This window comes from Coturnix japonica, chromosome 9, assembly GCF_054131305.1.
Source record: "Coturnix japonica strain WE chromosome 9, WE-NBRP24, whole genome shotgun sequence".
Lineage (NCBI taxonomy): Eukaryota > Metazoa > Chordata > Aves > Galliformes > Phasianidae > Coturnix > Coturnix japonica.
In genome coordinates, this window is record NC_140671.1 from 26173249 (window position 1) to 26197780 (window position 24532).

At 51.7% G+C, this 24532-nt stretch overlaps 1 protein-coding gene and 1 long non-coding RNA gene across 2 annotated transcripts in view; one reads left to right on the top strand and one right to left on the bottom strand.

The window, feature by feature from the left end:
* The window catches only part of EPHA8 (EPH receptor A8), a 37935-nt gene extending 23138 nt beyond the window's left edge, over positions 1–14797 (top strand). The window contains exons 4-17 of the mRNA XM_015882832.3: positions 1711–1866; positions 2354–2689; positions 3963–4087; positions 4236–4398; positions 4752–4848; positions 5269–5336; positions 5862–5987; positions 6704–6889; positions 7719–7780; positions 8033–8242; positions 9600–9749; positions 10848–11038; positions 11304–11459; positions 12558–14797. Coding sequence (XP_015738318.2) covers positions 1711–1866; positions 2354–2689; positions 3963–4087; positions 4236–4398; positions 4752–4848; positions 5269–5336; positions 5862–5987; positions 6704–6889; positions 7719–7780; positions 8033–8242; positions 9600–9749; positions 10848–11038; positions 11304–11459; positions 12558–12672 — 2141 coding nt within the window. The 3' untranslated portion in view covers positions 12673–14797. The remainder of the gene's footprint in view (positions 1–1710; positions 1867–2353; positions 2690–3962; positions 4088–4235; positions 4399–4751; positions 4849–5268; positions 5337–5861; positions 5988–6703; positions 6890–7718; positions 7781–8032; positions 8243–9599; positions 9750–10847; positions 11039–11303; positions 11460–12557) is intronic.
* Positions 14250–23806, bottom strand: LOC146759879 (uncharacterized). Its single transcript, XR_014931796.1, has 2 exons — positions 23680–23806; positions 14250–17717 (listed from the first exon to the last, which is right to left on the bottom strand). It is a non-coding gene; the product is annotated as an uncharacterized LOC146759879 (long non-coding RNA).
* Positions 23807–24532: the final 726 nt, after the last annotated feature.

Genomic DNA, 24532 nt, shown 5'->3' on the forward strand with positions numbered 1-24532 from the left:
TATGCCCTGTACAGACCTCTTGGGATGGGGCACAGCAAATAGGGTTGGGGGCTGTCATTTGTAGCCTTGGTGGTCCCACTGGGTATGTGCAGAGCACATATCCTGACAGCTCCCCAGTCTGAACAGAGCGCGTCCTGGCTGGTGACTCCCCGACAGGTCCATCTATCATCTCCCCTGCCATGCCAGATCATTAACAGATGTTGTCCTGTCCCCAGAGGATGGGGAGGGAGGGAAACAAACGGGCTGAACTACAGATGGTTGGCAGAGCCCTACCCACGCTTGCTGCTTCTGAGACAAACCTGCTGCTCTGGGGGCAGCTTGTTTTGCCTGAGATCCTCAGATACACAGAGAGGGTATTCATCACAAAGAACAATTCTTTCTGAAAGCAAAATACCTTTTTACAGGGCTCCCAGGAGCCCAACCTGAGTGCAGCACCCTGCACCTGGCCATATTGAACCTCATTATGTTCTCATGCACCCACCCAGGTCCCTCTGGATGGCATCCCTTACTTCTGTTACATCGACTGCGCTGCTCAGTTCGGTGCCATCAGCAAACTGCTGATCTCCATCCCACTGCCTGTGTCATTGATAAAGATATTTAGTGCTGGTCCCAAGATGGGCCCCTGGGGGGTACCACTCATCACCAGCCTCCACCTGGACACAGAGCCATCGACCACAGCCCTCTGGCTGCGACCATCCAGCCAATTCCTTGTCCACCCTTCAAATCCATCTCTCTCCAATTTAGAGATAAGGATGTGATGTGGGACTAATTCAAAGGCCTTGTGTAAGTCAATGAGGTGCACGACTCTTTCCAGAGCACCACCTGCCCCAGCCCCAGCCTCCCCCCAGCCTTCTTGCATGCCTGTACTGTCCAGGTGCTGAGAGTCTGTGCTGCCCTGGTGCACAAATTCACTTGCAATTTGTCATTTAGGATAATTTTCCTCCTGGGTGGATCTAAAATAATTGTGAATTATTGCTGTAGGTAATTAATGTTTCTTTAGAGCATTAAGTGCTAAGTGATTACAGTTGGTGCAAATCTGCTGTGCTTCATGTTCCCATCCTTCCTGTCTATACAGTGCTCACTTCTCTGCCCCCACATTGGTGGGGGGAACCACTCCAGTTCCCCTTTAATCAGGAGTCCCTGACCACTGTTAGCTGCATGAATAGATGTGCCCTGCAAGGACTCATAGCCAAGCTGCTCCAGATCCCAAACCATCTTGCTGGCATTGGACTGCCTCCATTATGCCTGTGTGTCTTGTGCAGGGGAGCCCAGAACAGGACCCAGTACTCCAGGTGTGACCCCACCAGGGCTGACTGGGGGAAAGGATCACTGCTCTCCACCAAATCTTCCTTCCCTTGTATCCTTGGCATTCCTGCTCTGTGTTCTGATGCCCTTTGGGGGGCAAAGGAGCAGGGATTTAGGAACAAACTCTGTGTCATGGTGCAGAGCAGTGAGGGCTGTGTCACCAAACAAACCTCACCTTGCCTTTGCTGTCCCTCTGCAGAGAGCAGGCAGCATGCATGCAAAGTCTCTTTGCTGCGACGTGAAATGAGAGGAGATGTTATTTCCCCTTGGAAAAGGAAACTTGTGGCTTCGTTATACAAACCAGGGGTGTGCAGAATGCTGTGCACCGTATGCAGGCACGGATGATGCTCTTGGGCACTCTTAGCACACTCCCTCCCTCTGACCACTGTCCCTTCCTCCCAGCAGCATGCCAGCTTGGCTTCTATAAGTCGGACCCTGGGGACCAGCTGTGTGCCAAGTGCCCCCCTCACAGCCATTCGGAGAGCCGGGCAGCCCGTGTGTGCCGCTGTGACAGCAGCTTCTACCGGGCAGTGCAAGACCCCCCTTCAGCTGCCTGCACACGTAAGTACCCCCCAGCATGGCTCTGTGTGTTCTGCCCGGGGGCTGCAGCCTTCCAGCCCCAGCTCTCCCTGTGTTGCAGGATTCCAGAGGGCAAGGCAAGCTTTGTTGTGCCATGGGTGGATGGTGGCACTGGAGCTTGGCATAAAGGTTCAGCCCAGCTCTCTGCATTGAAAGCTCAGTGCTATTGAAGTGGGCCAAACACATGACAGGAGGATTTGCTTGCTGGAGCTCCAGAAGTGTTTGCATAATGCTCAGACATAGGGTTTGGGTTTTGGGTGGTCCTGTTTAGAGCCAGGGGCTGGACTCAGTGATCCTTATGGCCTCCTTCCAGCTTGGGATATTCCATGATTCTATGATTGCTCATCTTCCCAAGAGACATGAGTTCACCATTTTATTTCCATGATTGTTTCATTTCCCCACCCTGCAGCCCACTGACACTTCTCTTTTGCTCCCTTTTTCTCTGTTTCACCCTCTTCTCCTTTTCCAGGCCCCCCCTCTGCTCCGGTGAACTTGGTCTCCAGTGTTAACGGCACCTCGGTGACACTGGAGTGGGGTCCTCCCTTGGACAAGGGGGGACGTAGTGATGTGGTGTACAACGTGCAGTGCCGGCGCTGTGGGGTGGATGCAGAGCAATGCGAGGCATGTGGTGCAGGGATCCGCTTCGTCCCCCAGCAGATGAGCCTGGTGCAGGGAGCGCTGACCGTCACCAACCTCCTGGCCCACACTAACTACTCCTTCTGGGTGGAGGCTGTCAATGGGGTGTCGGACCTCAGCGTGGAGGCCAGGAGAGCCGCCGTGGCCAACATCACAACCAACCAGGCAGGTAGGAGGCTTTGGGTTCTTGAGAGGCAGGTCCTGCTCGACCAATGTGACCTGTTACATCCAGCTGGCAGCCAGACACAGCCATGTTCCCCAGGGATCTGTACTGGGACCCTTCTTGTTTGATATCCTTACTGACTATTTGGATGAGGGAAATGAGTACACCCTCAGTAAGTTTGCACACGACACCCAGTTGGGAGGAGATGTCCATCTGCCTGGGCATGGGAAGGCCCTACAGAGGGACCTGGACAGGCTGATCAATGGGCTGAGGCCAGTATGATGAAGTTCATGCTTAGATGATCAATCTTGATCAAGAGGATCAAGCACTGGATCCTGCACTTTGGCCACAACAACCCCAGGCAACACTACAGGCTTGGGGCAGTGGCTGGAAAGTTGCATGAAAGAAAAGGATCTGGGGGTATTGGTCAGTGCTCAGCTAAACATGAGCCAGCCTTCCATCCCATCCCAAAGGGGCAGGCAGCAGTTTTTGCTCTGCTCTGAACTCACAGTAATGCCATCCCCTGGCAGGTGCTGGCAATGGTTATAGGGAAAAACGCACATCTCATCTTTGCAAATTGTATAATCACTGAATGGTTTGAGTTGGAAGAGACCCTTAAAGACCATCTAGTCCAGCCCCCGTGAAATGCACAGAAACACCCACAGCTCCATCAGTGCTCAGAGCCTCTCCAGCTTGATCTTGGGTGTCTGCAGGGATGGGGCACCACCACCTCTCTGGGCAACCTGTGCCAGTGCCTCACCACACTTACTCTAACAAAGTTCTTCCTTATAATCTCCTCCCACTGGCAGGAGAAACTCAGGGATTCCCTGAATTAGCTCATGGTTGGCAGGAGAGCAAGGTCCTGTTGTTACCAGTGCCTGCTCCTAGCACTTCTTTAACCCTCTGCTGAGCCCACCTGGAGACAAGAACTGCCAACCTGATGCTTTACAGGAGCTGCTCTCTATGAACTCTTCTCCCAGGCTGCCTGTATATTTGGAATTGCCCCAACTCAAAAGCAACACCTTGCACTTGTTCTTGTTGAGCATCATGCTATTTGTGTGGGCCTGTTTCTCAAGCTTGGATGACATCCCTTCGTTCTGTCATAGCAACCACAGCACTCACATTTCTGCTCGGAAGAGAGCCCATACACAAACCCATCCTGCACAGCCCTCAGCTCCATGTGGCTTTAATTAAAGCAGAAATGTGTTTTAAACTATTTTGGAGGGTTCTGTGTTCCACCATTCCCTGCTGCCCTAATCCCATCCTTCTCCATCCCCAGCTCCATCACAGGTGGTGGCCGTCCGCCATGAGAGCGCGGGTCAGAACAGTGTCACCTTGCTGTGGCAGGAGCCAGACCAGCCCAATGGCATCATCCTGGAGTATGAGATCAAGTACTACGAGAAGGTAAAACTGAGCTTGTGGCAGTGGGGACAGGGCTTGGTTTCAGTCTCAATTGCTGCTATCAGACAGCTGAGTGCAAAGGACTATTTTGGAAGGCTTTGTTCTCTTTCACGCTGATGCATGCAAGGTTTTTGACACTGCTTTTCCACAGGACAAGGAAATGCAGAGCTATTCGACCCTGAAATCCAAGGGCACATCTGCCACCATCTCTGGGCTCAAGCCTGCAACCCGATACATCTTCCAGGTTCGGGCCAGAACCTCTGCGGGATGTGGGAGGTTCAGCCAGACCGTGGAGGTGGAAACAGGGAAGCCAGGTGAGCATGTGTGGTTTCTCTACAGACAGTGGGCTCTGTATGCTGGGAGACCCCCAAAATAAGTGTTGGATGGGTGATGGTGCTTTATTATTGAAGGCAGCTGGTGGTGCGTTGGCACAGGGAGGTGGTGGGGTCATCATCCCTGGAGGATTCAAGGAATGTGGAGATGTGACACTGAAGGACATGGTTAGTGGACATGGTGGGGATGGGTTGGTGTTGGACTGGATGATCTTAGTGGTCTTTCCATCCTTGATGATTCTATGTTTCTATGACCCTGGTAGTGTAGGGGGATCTCTGAGCTCAGCAGAGCTTTCCCCATTCCAGCTCACCTCCTCCTGCCCTATTTCTTCCAGTTTCCCTTCGCTATGACACGATGACCATAGTCTGGATCTGCTTGACACTCATCACTGGCCTCGTTGCATTGCTGGTGGTCTTAATCTGCAAGAAGAGGTGAGTGTTTTCTGGAGGCTGCTGTAGTTTGTCACCAAGTGTGACAGGAGGGACAAGAGAGCTTGGGCACATCTCTATATCAGTTTTGGCCTGAGCAGTCGTAGGTCAGGGATGAATAGAGTCATCCTGCCTCAAGCTCCCCTGAGGCAAAACCAACATCCACAGCTTTCCCTCTAGACTGTGAGATGACAATGGAGTTGTCTAGTCTAGAGGAAGGGAGGGCAAGAAGTGAGCTCAATGCTCTCTGCAACTGTTAGAGGGGGAAAACGGAGAGGGAAGTGCTGTGCTGTTATCTCTGATGATGGGATGTTGGCAAATCCTTACTCCAACTCCAGACCTGCCTTGTGCTGCTTTCTACCCAGCCTTCAGGCTGCTGGTGGGAGCAAGGAGCACCCTCTGACCCTTGTGTCCCTATAACAGGCACTGTGGGTACAGCAAGGCATTCCAGGACTCCGATGAGGAGAAGATGCATTATCAGAATGGGCAAGGTAGGGCCCTCCCTGCTTCTGCTCCCAAATTGTGCAGGATTACAGTTTTCTGGGCAGAAACCTGTACTGTCTTCCCCAACACTGCTGTGGTTTCCATGGGGAAGGATGCTAACCATGTGCCTAAGGCATATGATCACAGAAAGGAGGAGTGGAATGACTGTGAGATGTGGCTTTGGAAGGTTCATCACTTCTACAACACGATCTGGTGGGGGGCAATCAGCCCATGGCAGTGGGGTTTGAATGGGGTGGGTTTCAAGGTCCCTTCCAACCCAACCATTCTGTGATTCTGTGATTCAGCATCAGGCCAGAAGAGTGAAATTTTCACCACAGACCCACACAGGGAGGTCTTAGGGGTGAGGATCATATGGAGGAGACTTGCCCAAGGACTTTGCCCTATCAAGGGATGCTGTAGGTTTCCTTGGAGTCCTGTCCCTCCCCATCCATCTCCCAGCTCCTGGCTGCCCAACCCCATAGAAGGGCTGTGTGGAAGAGCTGGTTTCCTCTCTCCCCTCTGAAATCTGACAGTGAAGTTCCCTGAGTCAAAGTTCTACGTGGATCCCCACACGTACGAAGACCCCTGCCAAGCTGTGCATGAGTTCACCCGTGAAATTGAAGCTTCCCGGATCAAGATCGAGAAGGTCATTGGGTCTGGTGAGTCCCCCCAGTCTGGGTTAAGCTGGACTGGATGATCTTGAAGGTCTTTTTCAACCTGAACAGTTCCATTCTATCATGTTTCCCCAAGCAATTTGCTCTCTGAGGCATCTGTTACAATGCTCCATAAGGGCTTCATCTGCTCCTTGTTTCTCTGAGATCAGAATGGTGAGGAGGATGGTTTTTTAGTGCATGAAATAAGCTCCTCTGCATCAGCCAGGCACAGGTGGGAGCTGCTCAGCTGGCGTGGCACTGACGGCTCCGGCTGACACTGCAGATGGCTTGGCCTGTCCCGCGTGGGTGACCAAACACAGCCAGCCACCCTGCTCGGTACAAGCAACGGGGGTGATGAGATGCAAGAAAATTGCAAGCAAAATGGTAAATGTTCAGAACAAAATATATTTTTGCCTAGGAACAGGGACTTGCAGGGCAGCATAGGGAAGCACAGGAAGGCAACACTGGATCTTCACCAGCACAAGGGCTGGAGGATGCTGCAGGAACACAGGGCAGTCTGGTGCTGGGGGGTCAGTGCAAGGAGCTGGGGAGGTGGTAGAGTCACCATTCCTGGAGATGTTCAGGGGATGTGGAAATGTGGCACTGAGGGATGCACTCAGTGGTCATGATGGGGATAGGTTGGGATTGGTCTGGATGATCTTAGTGGTCTTTTTCCATCCTTAATAACTCTGTGCCTTCACTTTGCCTTGCCTTGCCTTCAGGGGAGTCTGGAGAGGTGTGCTACGGTCGCCTGAAGCTGCCAGGGAAGAGAGAGATCCCTGTGGCCATCAAGGCTCTGAAGGCAGGCTACACTGAGAAGCAGAGACGTGACTTCCTGAGTGAAGCCAGCATCATGGCACAGTTTGACCACCCCAACGTCATCCACTTGGAGGGGGTGGTGACCAGGAGTAGGTTGCACATGGGGAGGGATAGGAGGTGGGAGTCAGAGACCAGTTTTGCTGCTGTCCTGCAACATCTGGTGTATTCCCACACTGTCCTGACTAGTGGTTTGTCAGCTGTGTGGTCCTCTGCAGCCCATCTCTACTGCTGTTAACATGGGAGAGCTCATGCAGCAGGGAGGTTCCTTCTTGCCACGCTTCTTGCCAGGAAGCTTTCTCTCCTGATTGACATTCCCCATTAACATCTTCAGAGGGAGACAGTCTGTTCCTGGCTGTTTTCCTCCTTCCCCTTTGAACTCCATTAGAGAAATGAACCGCTTGTTGGCTGCATCCCAGACCTTTGGGTCCTAGGGAGGGGGCTTAACGAGATTAATTGAGATTGCCCCTGTGTCTTCTGCTACAGGACAGCCCTTCCACATGGCCATTCCCCACCTTGCTGTGCAACACTCCCTGGTGCCCCAGGTCAGGGCTATTGGATCAGGAGAAGTCCTACCCATGGGCGTTTCTTTTAAAAGCTGCCTGCATAGAATAGTAATTTGAAGCCTTCCTTCAAAAAGGCACATTGGGATGCAAAGGATTATGTTAATGGCATGCAGATTTCAATGGGATAAGGAAGCTGATCCAGACACTTCAGTAGCACCTGGAGGGAGGGTTAAATGTCAGGGTTTTGGCCACATCTCCACTGGGGTTCTGGCCACATCTCCATCATCGTGCCCTCTACTGTGTGGGTCTGCAGGAGATCCCCAGGCCTGCATTAGCATTGCTCCCAGTAAAAGCACGGCACTGGGTTTCTTAGAAGAAGGTGTCTTGTTAACTTGACCTCCCTTGTCTTCTGCAGGCAAATTGGTCATGATTGTTACTGAGTACATGGAGAACGGCTCACTAGACACCTTTCTCAGGGTAAGGAGCTCTCATATTTCTATTCATTGTACACTTCTCTGGCCCTCTGGGCTACAAGAAGGGAGATAAGATTGGGTCATACCCCTCAGCCCCATAGCCATCATAGCCCCTGCACAAGGGCAGTAGAGGAGCAGCAGCACCAATGCAGGGCACTCACCCAAGGGAAAAGTGGGTGGTGAGCCTGGGGGCCAGGAGAGAGGCTCAAGGGTTAGGCAAAAACACAAATGAACTCCAATTTATTTCCTCATCCAGAAGCACGATGGGCAGTTCACCATCATCCAGCTGGTGGGCATGTTGCGTGGGATTGGAGCAGGCATGAGGTACCTGTCTGACTTGGGCTACGTGCACCGGGACCTGGCTGCCCGCAACATCCTGGTCAACAGCAACCTGGTCTGCAAAGTGTCTGACTTTGGCCTCTCCCGTATCCTTGAGGATGACCCCGATGCTGCATACACCACAACGGTATGATAGCTGCCCCAGGCGGGTGAAGTTAGATACTTGTGTCAGGATAGGAAGTGCAGGAAGGGAGAAAGTCACCTCATCACTGTTATTTGGACACAAACCCAATGTTCTTCTGGTGTGTAACTCATTACATGAGAATGCTCCTCCTTTGTGCTCAAGAAAAGTGTAGATGTGGTACCTAGAGACATGGTATAGAGGCAATATTGGTGTTAGGTGGATGGTTGGACTTTAATGTAGGACATGTTTATTCGTGAATCTATTTTAAGTTTCCCTGGCCAATCTGACAGCTCTGGAGCTCAATATGCTCCTCTACCAGGGGTCGTAAGAGGGGAAGTGAAATATATTGAGGGAATGTGTCCTTTTTGTTTTTTCCTGGCACTGACATAAATCAGTGTGTTCCCAAAGCACTCCTCTGGCTGGACAAATGTTCTCAATGTGGGTCAGTTCGCAGAGGCAGCTGAGTAGTCTGAGCATCACTTTTCAGGAAGGGAAGTAGAGAAGCAAATAGAGCCTCAGGTTTGTTTGGGGTAACCCACAGCACGAACCATGAGTATGCAGTGATAGGGTCAGGAGCATAAACTCTCTGACACAGTGTCATCAGAATATCCTTAATATAAGGGTGTTTTCTTCTTCATAAACTCATATAGGAAGGTATCCCATCACAAAGGGTGCATCTGTCATCTTCAGTCCCCACCAAGGAGTGTGACAGAGCAGATAGAATGAAGTGGGGTGGAAGCAACTTTCACTCTAGACAGGGACCCCTGCAAGGGGGAACACACTGATTCTATCTCAGCTGCTCTGGGAACCCCCCTACATTTCCTGCACAACAACTTTTCATGTTGCCAGCAACCACATTTCTGGCTTAGATGTATTCTTAGACCATTTATTGCTGTTTTTTGTTAGCACGGTCAGCCTTTAATTCAACAAGTTCTCCTCCTCAGCACTTGCCTGCCAAATCAGTAACAGGCAGGGAGCACACAACACAACTCCCCTTGTTTGCTGCACTGAACTAGCCAGGCTCTCTGCCTGTGCCCAGAGTTAGCTCTGTGTTCTTGTGCGATGGTAGCCCTTTGCTCCACCTCACCACGGTGGTAACGGTGCCAGGGGAGGTTCAAGTTGGATATTGGGAAGTTTTATTCTCAGAGAGAGTGGTAATACACTGGCACAGCTGCCCAGGGGGGTGATGGAGTCACTGTTCCTATAGGTGATCAAGGAACATGGAAATGTGGCACTGAGGGATGTGGTCAGTGGACAGTGTTGGTGGTAGATGCGTGGTTGGACTGGAAGACCTTTCCAATCTCGGTGATTCTGTGATTCTACGTGTACAAAATGATGCAGTTGTCTCCTATTGTTTCAGGGGGGCAAGATCCCCATTCGCTGGACAGCCCCAGAGGCCATCGCGTACCGCAAGTTCTCCTCCGCCAGCGATGTATGGAGTTACGGCATCGTCATGTGGGAGGTGCTGGCCTACGGCGAGCGTCCCTACTGGAACATGACCAACAGGGATGTGAGTGGACTTGGGGCAGCATGACAGCACAGTGCCTCTCTTGCCCTATCCCAAGCCAGCCTAGCAGGGTGCTAGGGAAAAGGGACCCCTGAGAGCGGCTCCTACCCCTCCTTCTAGGCAGTGTGCAATGTGCATGGTGACATCAATGTGGTTTTGCTTTGGCTGTGCACTATGGGTCTCCCCATCCTTGCCTAACCTTAACCCTAACCCTAACCTTAACCCTAACCCCAACCTGAACCCTAACCATACTCCTACCCCTAACCCTAAGCCCAACCTGAACCTTAACACTAACCCTACCCATAAGCCTATCCATAACCCTAGCCCAAACCCAAACCGAAACCTGAACCTCAACCAGAACCTGAACACTAACTTCTCCATATCAGCCCACACATTGTGCCATCTTACCATTCCCTGCTAGGGCTCAGGGTCCCATGGTCCCTAGACACTCACCTGCCAGTTCCTCCTGTGCTGGCATCCATCCCTCCCTCTGCCCACAAGTTGTTCTGATGAAACCCAGACCTGTGCCACCTTTGGTTTTTGACTCTGCCGAACCACAGGGCTCCTTCTATTTCCTATGGAAACTATACATCTGCCTGCTTTCTCCCTGCTCTCAAGTCCTGAGTGTCCCCTCTCTCCTTAGTGCTTTTCTTATCTTAGAAAGTAGCTTCAGTGACGGAGCCACAGGGACTTACACAACATCCTCTGCACATTCCTTCAAGCAGAGTTCTTGCCTCCTTGCTGAGCGGTGGTAAGCTCCAGTTGTAGAACAACTGAATGTGAATGAAGCTCTCGTGACTTATCTGGTGGAGGCAAGCTGTGATATTTTAGGCCTGTTGGACCACTTAATCAATCTGCTGTCATAGCAGTGATTTCTAGTATGTGTGTGGCATCCCGCCTGTTTCCAGCTCTCTGCAGAGGCTGCACACAACTCACTGGCAATAAACTTGTCATTCAGCATGAATCTGGTGCGCACCCCGCTATTTCCCCTTCTGACAGCCTTAAGAGCTCATGCACCAGCGCTTCCCTGCAGACAGCAGTTTAGGGTGCTTGGATATGGGCAGAAGAGCAGCTTCCCTATTGCATGTGGCTTCCTTTCAGGTCATTAACTCAGTGGAGGAAGGCTACCGCCTGCCGGCCCCCATGGGCTGCCCCACAGCCTTGCACCAGCTGATGCTGGACTGTTGGCAGAAGGACCGCAGTGAGAGGCCTCGCTTCTCCCAGATCGTTGGCATTCTGGATAAACTCATTCGCAACCCCGACAACCTGAAGTGCACTGCCACCGTGAACAGGTAGGGGCTTCCTGCAGGGATATAAGGGAAATGTTGTATGCATGTGGTGAGGCAGTGGCACAGGTTGCTCAGAGAGGTGGTGGATCCCCATCCTTGCAGACACCCAAAGTCGGGCTGGAGGGGCTCTGAGCAACTGATGGAGCTGTGGGTGTCCCTGTGCATTGCAGGGGGGTTGGACCTGATGGCTTTTAAGGGTCTCTACCAATGCAAACCATTGTGCAATCTCCACCTGATCTCCAGGGCTGACCCCTCTGTCCTGCTCCAGGTTCACCCAGACGCCCTTCAATAGGACTCTCCTTGACTTCTCCTCCTGCCTGACAGTGGAGGACTGGCTGGACTCCATCCGGCTGGGGCACTACCGAGACAACTTTGCAATGGCAGGGTACTCCTCCCTGGGCATGGTGATGAGCATGAACATTGAGTGAGTACCAAGAAGCAAACAGCACTGATGGGATTTCCCCAGGCTCTGTCTTGGCTTGCTTGACCTTGCTAGTCCTTAAAGAAGAGGATGCCACCCCTCAGGAAACTGAGTTTGGTCTGTACCAGGATGCTCTGGAAATCCTCTGCCAAGCGAATACAGACTCTCCCCTGCCTCTTTCCCTTTGCTCTCACTCCTATCAGGGAGAAATCAGAATGTGAGAAGCTGTAGGGGTGCTCCAGGCTTCACCATGTTCCACATTGCTAGTCCCAGCAGTGCTGTCTGCTTGGAAACTTGATGGAACAGAGGCAGAAACTGCTCCCTAGTGACCAAGGCTGGACAAAGGAGGGCTGAAGAAGGCTTATTCCACCATCTGCTCTCCTCCTTCTGTTGCTCTAGCATCTCTCCAGAGGTTTTCTGGGGAAGCTGTTGCCATAAGTGGTACCAGAAGGGATGACAATTATACCTGCTCCAACCCTGGGCTTATGTTCCCCATATTTTGTTGTTAGCTTTCATATCTCTGAGTATGAAGCAATCTTTTCTACCTCTGGGGAGGGTTGCTCCCTGTCAGAAGGTGTGAGGCATCCAGGTATTAGTTACTGTGACTCAGAAAAGATGTGATGGTTCACGCATTGGCTGGGCTGGGAAAGGTAAAGCAGAAACCAGTGAAAGGGGAGATGGAGAGATGCAGGCAAAGGGCTGTGATGTGCATTGATTGGGGGCTGTAGTTGGGTTCTTTGCTGTGGTGTTGAGCTGATACAGATCCTTGTTTCTCACACACGTCAGGGAGGCTTTTGAGCACAGAAGCTCATTATCCATCTGTCTTTCTGACCAGGTTATCTGAGGGCATCTCACTAAAGCTGAATCCAATTTCAGAGCATTGATCTTGTCACCCACCAGCCTGTCAGAAGCAATGGCCTTTGCTCCTGCTCCTCCTATAGCTGTCAGGAGGCTGTGCCATAGGGAATGACAGCCTCTCCTTCCCTAGGTGGGATACTCATGGCCCTTGGAGGAGAAACAGGCGAGAGGTCCATGGGGTGTTCACGCAGTGTCTCTATGGAGCCAGCCTATGGGTTTTCTGACAGTGTCCTTCTCCTCCAGGGATGTTCGGAGTCTGGGCATCACCATGATGGGCCACCAGAAGAAGATCTTGAGCAGCATCCAGGCAATGCGCTCCCAGCTGCTGAACACAAACGGCCCCAGGAGGCACCTCTGATCACCAGCTCTGCAGACCCACACCATACATTCCTTAACACTTACTTTGGTACAGGGGCAGCAGGGTGGGGGTGGTGAGTGGGAAAAGGGCACCAGACCAGGATCTGGAACTCCTCCAGTGTCTCTTTGATGTGGGCTTCGTTGGAAATATGGCTTTCCGGGTACCTCGACAATCCTTCTGCCTCCTTCCCCCATATGAAGACAAGAGGGAGGAGTAGCAGACGAAACAGCAATACCAGGACCTACAGGACTGAGCTTGTCATAGGTCCTTTGGATCTGATAAGAGGGGAGTCTGTTGGATCTCTGAACTGAGAAGGATCCCACAGACTGCCACACAGCAACCCTGCTTCCAGTACCTCACAGTGCTCCAGCCTGGAACAGCCTGCAGGTTACATCATGGGTCACCTCCACTAAGCCCAGGAGAGCAGGGGACAGAGTGCCAGCCTGCAGCACTAGGGACTGCTGGCAGTGCTAGGGACTGCGGGCGGGCTCCCCATGCTCTCTCCACTTGGAGAAAGAGAGGGCCAGGCTTTTCTACCTGGATCCTCAGAAAACCCATGTCCTTCAGGAGTCTCCATCTCTTGAACACACCAGCACTGCTCCTGTCTGGACACAGCACAAGCATCCCAGGGCAGCCTGGGCATGTTTTCTAGGGCCATGTGCTCAGGTTTCTCCCCTGGCAGAACTGCCATCTCCTGTCCTTTGGTCTCTTCCAGCTGCATCACAGCACAGTGGGATAGTTTGCTCCCATTTCACATGGCTGAAGCCAGAGAGACTTCTATCAGACTTTGTTCTTATATTGCCCTAGAGGAACCCAAGAGCTGCCAGATTGCCATACTGCCAGCCTATGTCTGGGGCCGCTGTGTTATCTGCAGAGCGTGGATCCTGAGCAATATTTCCAGCTGTGGCCACACAGTTCATGTCATACAAAGCTGGCAGGATCTCCAGCACTACCCAACTGGTGAGCCCAGTGATGGGCGCTTGACCTTTCCTTTTCAGCTCTTCTCCATCTTCCACAGGATCATCTCTTCTGGCAAGCTGGTATGAAGAAGCATCTCTTCTTGCCTGGTATGGAGCAATGGCTGCTGGAGAAATGCAGAGCTGTTCAAGAGGTTGAGGTGGATGCAGTGGTGTGGAGGTGCCAGCAGGGTGAGCAGGCTGTGGGCTGGGAAGGCTATTCCTGCTTGTAAATACAATTTTATATGGGTTTGGGGACTGTTCTACTGCAATCCAATGTCAAGTACACAACATTTTCTCAAAGCACAGAAGCCTCAAACGTGGGGCTGAACTCACTGCAAAAAAACAAACTCTGCTGGGAGCACGGCTGGGGAGGGGAGCAGTGCTGGAGGGGATGCACCGTCCGTGGGACCCACAGCATCTTGACTGTAGCACTTGCACAGTAAATCCAGCATCACTGCAGTAAAACTGCTGGTAGAAACACAGAGTGTTTCTCTCAGCACTATTTGGGCACAAGGAGGGCGGGGGGTGGGGTGAAAGCCATTTCCCAGCTGCAATAATCCTGGCTGAACTGGCCCTATTGGGGCTAGCTTAGCTTTCTATCCTGGGCACTTACATCCTGATGAATTCTCTGACTGTGGTGGGCACTTTACTTCTTCCTATGGAAGCTCTTTGTAACGGGGGACAGTTGCAATGCGTTGTTTAATTTTTATTGCACCTTATGTCCTGCACTCAGACCTGTCACGCATCCACCCTGCAGTCAGTGTAATGATGGAGCTCAGCTCGAGCCCTGCAGCATGGGGCTCTCTTCCCAATGTTGGGATTCTCTGGTGGGTCAGTCTGTCATGTACAAACTACCTTTGTACCCAGGGACAACACAGGACAGGGCTGTGCCATTGGGGTCATGGAAGCTGGGTGCTCCTGGTCCCATAGCCTTGGTGTTTGATGGTCATGGGGCCTGCAGGCTCTGAGTCTGGGAGCTACCAGATGGGTTCCTTTCCAGGTGGCTCATGGGTCAGACCCTTCAACACAGTAGGGTTGGACTATTCCTACCCCAAGGCCTGAAGGCACACAGACAGTGGCCGGGGGTGGGGATGGAGGGACAGGGTTTGCCTTTTATATTCAGAGTGTGCACCTCCTCCTGAACAATAAAATTCCTTCTTCCCACGGATCATCTCCTCGCCTGTTCTTGTCCCTGTGCTGCACAGAGCTGCTTTGTTTCTTAAGGAGATCATGGGGACCCCTGCAGATGATCCACCATGCACACAAGTTTCAGCACTTGGATGCCCACCTCCTTCCCTGCTCCATAAATACCCCATAGTTGAAGGATACATCCCTATGGATTAGGAGAGTGTTTGGGATGAGTCTACTTGTGCAATGAATGTCCAGAACTCTGATGGTGGGCTCCCTTACTGGGCATCGCTGGGAAAAGCCTCCCCTAAAGCACTTCATCAGTGGGCAGGAGGTCGTTGAAAGCACAGCAGATCATGCAGGCAGCTGTTCCTCTGAAGCACCACAGCTGCTCTCTCCTGGGCTCAGTGTGAGCTGTGATCAAAGCCCACTGGAGATGAAAGACGGTGAGGACACAGGGGACAGCTCAGAGTGGTTCTGCCTGGAACAACCCCAGCAGCAGATGTAGAGCAGGCAGCCAATCATCATCCCATTCTCCCAAGCCCATCTTGCAGGTTTTCTAAGACCTGAACTTATTCTCTTCTTGAAATGTAGGAACTGTTTTAAAAAAGCAAAAAAACCAGCAAAACCTCAAACCCTTCTCTCCCATAGTCTGAGCTGAAGCTTCTTGTAAATAATGAGCACAACTTGTACAAGGACTTGCGAAGCCCACTTATAGGCATCATAGCCCACCTTCATGGTTTGCTGGAGCCTTTCCCCAATGAAGACTCAAAACAAAAGGTTTTCGGAAGGGACTGCTGAAGGTCACATCACTCAACTCTTCAGCAAGCACACCAGTGTACACAGCTATATAGTTTCTGCTCAGATTCTCTCCCCACCCACAGACAGGGACAGCACCATGTCACTTCTTGCTTGTAGTTCAGATATGGAAAGCTGGGTGAGATGGTTGCAGGCTCCTTCTGACAGGTAAGATTGTAGTGGAATCATAGAACATTCTGAACTGTGAGAGTCCCACAAAGACCACCATATTTGTCACCTGGATGCACATAGGGCCACTCAAACCCAAACCCTATGTCTGAGAGTGGTGTCCAAATGCTCCTGAGCTCCACTGGCAGAGGTGGAATGATGCATACACACTCCACCCCTCATCCCTTCACCCATTACAACCAGTACAGTCCCTCAGGACTCCCTGGTTGCTCACACATCATTAGTTCCCACTGCCATGAAAACACACTCTTAGGATGTCACTGGGGACTCCTTTGCAACAGCAAATAAACCCTCATATACCACACTGGCCATCAGAACCTTCTTTAATATTCCACATGGGGCAACTCCAATTTGCTTCATTGGGAACTGGTCTTCCCCCCTTTTTCAGTTTCCAGTTCTGATCACACCACCCAGAACTACTCCAAACTACCCATAAGTCACATCTGAACCATTTCACTGATAGCTCTCTGGTTCTAATCTGGCCGTGTCATCAGCTCTGTGAGCTCTGAGTGCCTGGAAGTGGCATTCTGGACCTGCAGAGCCCTGCATGCAGCCACCCGTCTTAGCTCTGCACCCAAATCTGCGGAATGGCAGCTTGATGCAAGCTTGCAGGGGGCAGATCCACTCTGTGGATGGTGTTAACAGATGGTGAACTCTGCTTTGTATTTACTGATATGATTCCTGTCTGATCACATACCAGCTTGGTCTGCCAAGGAAGGCAGTATTCCCAAACCTCCATCTCACTCTGCTTTGAGCACAGCCGTTTAGCATCACATCCAAGTAAATTACTCAGAATAATGTGAAATAAGACAGAAATACCCTCCACAGGTGCCATTTTAACCCTTGAAAGGGTCCCAGGTTAAGTTCTGCATTGATTTTGAAGCATTTCTTTGCTCACATCTGGGTTGGAAACCATCATGGAGGAGTGAGATGATGGATGTCCCATCCCTGGAGGTACCAAGGCTATGGATGGGATCCTGGGCAGTCTGAGCTGGTGAAGGGAAACTACCCCATGGCAGGGGCTGGGGCTGGGTGGCCTATAAGAATCCTTCCAACACAACCATTCCATCACTCCATGATGAAGAGATCTTCCCTCTAAGCAATCTTCTGTCACAGAAAAAGGACACACATGGCACTTTATCACCTGTGCATAGATACCAACCAGGACCAGGCAAACAAGTCTTCAAAGTGGATGAAACTGTTGATTCAGACCCTTAGCCATGTCACGTTAGAGACTTTCATTTTACTGATGCTGGAAGTGAATTTCTCCCTAAAATCCACTGATGTCTTCCCGAACCAAGAGACTCACTGTAGACTACTCGCTCCTCATCATTTGTTCCATTTGCTCTCTGCTCTCCCATTTCCCAGACAAGTGCCCTTCAGGGATCAGTCTGTGGGATGTGGGTTGCTGTTGGGTGACATACAGGAGGTCACTGCACATCTTCCTTTCCTTGCCCCATTCCATGCAGGGCAAGATGCAGCCCCTCTCTGTGTTGGGTTCCTCTAAAGCTGTCATCAAGAGACGAGGTTCTTCATTACAATTCCTTTATTTCTCTCACATTCAGAGCTGCCAGTGAGGGGTCAGCAGCACTTATGAAATTTTCAGTTCTCGCAGGTTTTGAATTTACATGTTTTTCCCCATGTCTGAGCTGGAAGGAGATGATGAATAAAAGATTAAAATTGGAGGTCTCCCAGTCATTTAAGAGCGATGCGATGGCTGTTTATTATGGGAACCAGCACGAGTCAAGCACTGCTGCATGCAAAAAAATTAGCAGTGAACATCAAACAGGGCCCAGACAAAGGGCTGTGTTCTTTGATGTGACTCTGATGGGGTGTAGGGAGGAGTAAAGCTGGGGAGCAGAGCAAAGCCTCCTGGAGATGTCTACAGTGGATTCTAAGATGCTCCAGACCAGACAAATCCCACCAGCTCTTCCAACACATCCTGGTGAAGAGCTTCCAATTGATGTAGACCTTCAAATGATGAGAAATTTTATGATAAAATTAGTAGCAGAATTGAGAAATATGATTAGTTGTGTTTCCCTCCTTAAAGTCCATCCAAATCCAACCCCTGCCATGGACTGGTTGTCCTCCACCAGATCAGGCTGCCCAGGACCCCATCTGACCTGACCTCTAATGCCTCTGAACTTATCAGTCCCAATCTGTTCTATTAGAGCTATTTCGTTTTATATGACTGTTTCCACTAGAAAACAGCACTGTGTTTCCTGGCTCCAGCAAAGCAAATCACCCCTTACAGCCAAGTGACAATGTCCCTTCCTCACTCTTTCAGGCACTTTGCTTCCCAATTCACTTCTGCATCGACCCTATGATACTTATGGGAATTGGCACAGCCTTGGCTTGTGGTTGCTGACTCAAAGTGAAGCATCATCCTCCTGTTCTCTGCCTCAGTTTCCCTCTCTTATTCCAAGTCCCATCCCCACGTTTGATCCAAGAGCTCAAATTTCACCCTTCATTCACTGGGTCCCAAACTCACCGTGCCACCACATCAGCAATGACAGTCCTTGGGGATCACCTGTCATGAAATGTGGATGTGGAGGGGGAGAAGCAGAAGGTCCTGTGCTCCACCTGGGAACTGCAAGGACCTGCCAGGAGGGGACTGAAGGGAACACAGCCCCATGGGACACCCTGTATGTGACAGGTGGCAAATCCCATTGATAAAAGCTAATAAAGTAACATGTTGAAATGCTACAACCCATCTTTCCAAGAACTATCCACCTTATTCACTCAGTTGTGGGCTATCTCAAACTATTGTAGGCAGCACCCTCACAGTGTGCTTGGCCCTGTCCTGTGCCTCTATCCCCCAAGAGAGTTCAGCCACACAGGGCAATGAGGACAGAGCAGAGCCTGCTTCTATGATTTATGGACATAAACGACAGCTGCAGAAGGAGTGTGCGATGTAGCAGTGCCCCTACAGACAAGAGGGTGGCAGCCTCAGCTTGCATCTACATATGTCCAAGAGAAGATGTGAAAGAGGCAAAGCTTTTCTCCAAGCTCACAATGAGCCCCCTGACACTGTCCTGAGCACATGTACCCCTGGGACTACTTCTATCTCATGTGTGCTGTCTTAATCTTAGCCTCATAGAATTGTTTGAGTTGGAAGGGACCCTTAAAGGTCATGTAGTCCAACCCCTCCGTGATGCACAGGGATACCTGCAGCTTGCCTCCTGCTCTCTGACACTGCCTTCAGCTGCTCCTGAGGGCATCCCATCACTCTGCCTTCCTCCTGGACCTCTCTGGTTCAGTCCAGCACTGAGCTGAGGGCAAAGAGTGGGCTGATCCTATCCAAGGGTTGCCCCCCAGCAGCCAGGCTGAAGCAGACAGGGGTGATGCTGGGTGTCAGCTCCTCATCCATGTCCCAGGGCAGCGCTGTGCTGTGCTGTGCGCAGTCTGAAGGACACAGGGAGCGCAGCCACAACCTTCTTGTAATTCCCTGCACACGCATCCCAGGGAGCAGGGAGGGCTCCAAGCGTTTTTGCTTCGTCTCAGCAGAGCGCCTGTCAGACCCCCAGCTCCAGGAGGTGGTGGATGGATGTGGCTGGGCAGAGCTCCCTGTGCTTTGACAGCTCCATTGGTGTTGGTGCTGACAGCTGCGGCCACTGACTCTGCCCTTCACTTTGATCCTCTCCCAGGACTGCTCCCATCACTGACAAAACCTCTTCCTTTGTTTTTACATTCTGCCATGCCCTCACTTTAGCAGGCGAGCCCTCAACACTGCTCCTCCGGCACTGGGATGTGGTCCTGCCCTGGGGACAGAGCCCTCCTGGCACCCACTTACCCACCACCATGCTCTCCTTTGGTGTCCTGGGCAGCAGGCCCTGCTCTGTTGCAGCCTGATAAAATATGTATATTCTATTGAAAAACCAAGTACATTGCACAAACCAGAGGAAATTTGTGCTTGAGAAGCACAGCTTGAGGCTGGTACCTGGGGCTGTTTTCCAAGGGCCAGGATTAGATCTTGGGTGTTACTGCCCAGATTATAAAGATGTTCAGCATCCATGGGTAGTATTTATGGTGGCTGCTTGAAGCTCTGACTGCTGGCAGTGGCTGATCTCTCACTGAGACCATATTTTTGTGTGGGTGAGGCGTAGGACAAGAGAGTGAATCCAGGCAGACGTGCCTTGAGTCTATAGACTGGATGGCAGGTGGAGATAGGAAAGGCTCCATCTGCAGATGCAGAGCAGGAAAATTGCTATAATTCTGGCTTCTTTGCCCAAATCCTTCCCTTTCATCACCTCTTCCTGTTGGAGCAGGCAGCCCCAGGAGGTGGTGGAAGAAACATGGAGGTGTTGGAGGAACAGGGAGATGCAGCACTGAGGGATGTGGTCAGTGGGAATGGGTTGGGTTTGGACTGGGTGATCTTAGAGATCTGCTGTGCAGGCTGATTGCTTTCAGATACCAGTAGCATCTCACTATTTTGGCCATGAGCCCAAACCTTTCAGCACCTTCTGTGTCCCTGTGAGGAGGACAAGGGGTGCAATCCTCCATCATCCCCAGCTGTGGTGGCTGTTGCTCTCTGTTCCTCCTTTACTCTTTCTCCAGTGGGACGTAGCTTTGTTTCAGCACAATTTGCCCAGCACCAGTGGTATCTCCACCAGAACCAGTTGCTTCTCCATATTGGGGCCCTGGGCTATGTGGAAAGCAAAGGACTGTTTCTGGGTAGGACCCCCACCCTTTGCACTGGTCTCCCTCTTGCAGAAGTGGAGCAAAGCATGCAATATGAATGAGCCGCCGCAGCCTGTCGCGTGCTGCCGGGCTGTACCCTGATTCGATTAGCACTGATGTTTCTTTCATGAGCAAAAGGCTTTCTCCTCTACGGAGCTCTTTGCTGAGCTCAGTCACGGAAGCAGACGGCTGATTAACCACCCGCTGCCTGCAGCTCCTGCCTGCTGCTGGCCCCCTCCCTGCCTGCTGCCTCCATCCTGCTGCTCCTGAGCAAGCCCTCACCCTGCAGCCTGTACCTGCCTTCCTTCTTCTTCCCAGGCTGCTGTTTGCCACAGGTCCATCCTACTCCAAAGGTTCTGGGTTGTTTTTTTTTCCATGACGTGGTGGCGTGGTGGGGCTGGATATGGCCGGACATGGGGAAGGGATGCTTATGGGATGAAGGACAGAGAATCATTGCATCATTCCAGTTGGGAAAGACCTCTAAGATCACCCAGTCTGACCATCTGTATTGCCCACCTCCTGCACAGGCTCAGCTCCCACGCACTGGCCATGCTGATGAATGCTCTCCCTTCAGCACAGTCTTGATGATTTTCCTAACGACCAGGCTTGCAATAATAAGCCTGGCTCCTGAGAATTCTGCTGCTTTATTTCAGGCAGTTAATTGTACCTCACAAGGACATTCTGGCTGCTCATTCCTGCTGTTCCCATTTTGTTGTTGTCTGGGACACCGTGAGATCTAATGGGCTTCCTCAGAGCTGTGGCAGGGAGAAGGGGACACTGCAAAGCCTGTTGTGTGTCTGTCCCTGTAAGGTAACCTTGAGTCTGATGTGCACCACCAGAGCCTTGTGCAGTGCCATTTAGATCAACTTTCTTTGTGCCTCACTCCCCACACCGGGCTCATGCTTGGCATGAACTTGGCTGCCTCTTTCCCAAGGAAGAAGCTGCAGGAGGTTTGCTGCAGTGCATGGGGTTGCACTGTTATTTGAAGGTGTGATTAACTCCGGAGCTAATTCTAATGCCCTCACACCACTTTGAACATGGGGAAAGAACAGCCCTGGGTGCACAGCAGCTCAAATAGATGCAGCAGCGATGCGTGGAGAGCTGAGGGCACCAAGCAGCCTCGCTGCAATGGTGACAACAGCTGAAGGGCTGACCCAGTTCTTACCCAGCAAAGGCCGTTTTCGGGAGCACATCCCCAGCTCAGCGCTGCCCCATCGCTGCACTCCGGTGCTGCTGCCAGACTCTGCCTGTAGCTCTGCCTTCACCTCCAGCGAGCAGCGATCCCGCAGCCCCTGGGAGCACTTGACACGCGAATCCTCTCGCTCAGACAGCGCTTTACACGCTATTGCTGGCACAACACAGCAAGCAGCCAGGGGTTTCTCTGACTCACACGCTCCTCCCTGCAGCTCTCCGGGCTTGTCCTTTCCCTGGCCGTCACAACAAAGCCAGCGGCAGTCTGTGGCCTTCCTCTGCTCCCTGTGTTCTGCATCCTCGGAGCACATCCCTCAGCCTCTCTCCATAGGAGGGGTGCTCCAGCCCTTTGAGCATCTTCGCGGCCTCTTCTAGATCCGCTTGAACACCTCCACATCTGGATCATTGGACCCAGTGCTGGGCTGCCCAGTTCAAGGCAGGCAGGGAACTGCTGGGGAGAGCCCAGCGGAGGGCTGCAGAGAAATCAGGGCCTGGAGCATCTCCTGTATGAGGAAAGGCTGAGAGCCCTGAGGCTGTTCAGTGTGGGGAGGAGAAGGTTGGGAGGGGATCTGAGCAACACTTAGAAATACCTGCAGGGTATTCCTAAGTGGATGGGGCCAGGCTCTTTTTGGTGGTGCCCAGAGACAGGGTGAGGGGCAACAGGCACAAAGTGGAACCCAGGAGTTCCATATGAATGTCAGAAAAATTTGAAGATGACAGAGCATTGGGACAAGCTACCCTGAATGTTCCTGTGCTGCCATAAGTCTGTATAGCAAAAGGTAAATAGCTAATCTGTGCACAAGCATGCCTGGGGGGCTCCGATAATCCTGGGGCTGCATGCAGAGCCAAGCAGAGCTGCAATGGCCAGGGCAGAACTGGGAGGATGCATCTGATGTGCATTGCTCCTGGACATCAGGCTTTGGACTCCATCTGCTGTAATAAATGTGGAATTTCCTCAGCTCGCACTCAGCTGACAACACAGTGCTGCCAGGGCTTAGCAGCAAGCAGGACAAAAGTAGGTCACATGGGGAAAAGCGAAGACATGGCTGCAACCCTTGAGAAGCTGAGGTGTCTCCCAGGAAGGCTGAATCCTCCACTCATTACTGATGGTAGGGGTGCTCTAGCTCAGCAGAATAAAGCCGTCAGTTGTTCCAGCATTGCTAATGTGAGTCAGAGCTGTTTGGTGAGTCCTGGTGTGACACAGTTTTCAGTGCTGCCTGGATGTCAAGCACTGTGAGGCAGCCTGGAACACTCCAGCAGGACCTGCTGCTGTTTTGGGGAGCCTCAAGCACTGCTTTCACTCTTCCAGACCCATTTAGCATCACGCTTCTGAATGGGACCCATGCCCAGGGTTGTGCCTCTCCCTGCCTGCATCCCTCCTGCTCCCTGCACCACTGAGGCTGCAGAAGGGAACCGATCCCACACTGCAGGGCTGGGGCTGACAGCATTCAGCTCCACCATCGGGGACGTGTGGGCAGCTCCTGCCCATCTGTGTGTGAGGAACGAGAAAATACAGACTGGTGATTTTCTCTGGGGGGCTGAGCACAGATCAATCTCACTAGCTCTGTGAAGCCTAAAGGACACCTTGAAAACTTCTTTGCTTTTGTCAGGAAAGGAGCTGATTTCTTGTTTTTCTGGGGTTCCTTGGGGACTTCCCCACAGATTTCCAGCAATGAAGAGCATCTTCCCCACACCCACCTTGCTCGCCTCTGTTCCTCCCCCTGGCACCCAAGGGCTGATGTAGAGCCCTAAGGGGAGGGCTGTTCATGGCAGGGGAGTTGGACTAGATGACCTTTAAGGACGCCTTCCAACTCAAATGATTGGAGATCTTATGATCTCTTATGATCTCCAGTTGGGTTGCGGATACCATGGATCCATTTTCAGGGGTGCATTCTCTGCCCCCTGTTGCCCATTCTCAAGAGACTTCAGCTCTCCGAATGGGGAGCACAGACCCATCTGCAGAAGGGAGAGACCTTCATCCCAGCCCCACAGCTCTCCCAGTATTCCCACTCCATCCCCTGCCCACGACCCCACAGTGACATAAGGCCACCCCATCCCTTACCTTGCTCCGGATGGGAGATCTCACCATATGCATGGAAACATCCCTGCGTCCCACCAGCTCCAGGCAGGGCCCCTCGCTTTGATACTGTAATTTAGCTACACGGAAACAGTTGTGTTCTGAAATTAAGCATACAAGGAGCTCTCCTTAAGCCAGGGGAATTATTTCCACATCATTTCAAATTTTCTGCTCTATTAATTTCCTTCTAGCCTGTCATTTTCTTCATTTGTCCCAAGGCTCCTGGGGTTCGGCTAAGCCAGCACTAGGTGGGATGTGCAGTTCCTTTTCCTTTGGCCAAGTCCTGGTAACTATATGGACACTTAGATTTTGGAGGTTCAGACAGGTTCCCAGCTCCCAGACAGTCCAGAGCTCCCAAGGAGCAATGGGTGAGGAGCATCATCTCTTGGCATGGCCTTTCTGTAGAGATGTTGGCACTGCTGGGGGCTGCTGCCATATCTTGAGCCATTAGGTTGGAAAAGAGCTGTAAGATCATCCAGACTAGTGGCATGGAGCCATGATTTCAGTGCTATTCACACACAGCCCCAAGATGCACCCCACTCCTCTGCCTCGGTGCTGACCTACATATGCCATCTTGACACCATGAACTCTTAAAAACGAGTCCTTAAAAACAGGAGTCCATCTGAATGACTCCAGGCCAAATGTGAGGTTCATTGCCTTGCTGCAATGGGAGTTCAGCCCTCTCTCCTCCCTTCACCATTCAGAAACAAGAGGTGTTGAAAGAGCCAGTCCAGAGAACTGGATTTAGGAACTAGGAAGTCGACCAGTGTTGTGCTGGTGGCTTGGGCAGCTCTTATTGCTCTGTGTTCATGGTGTCTTTTGGGGGCAGCAAGACTTT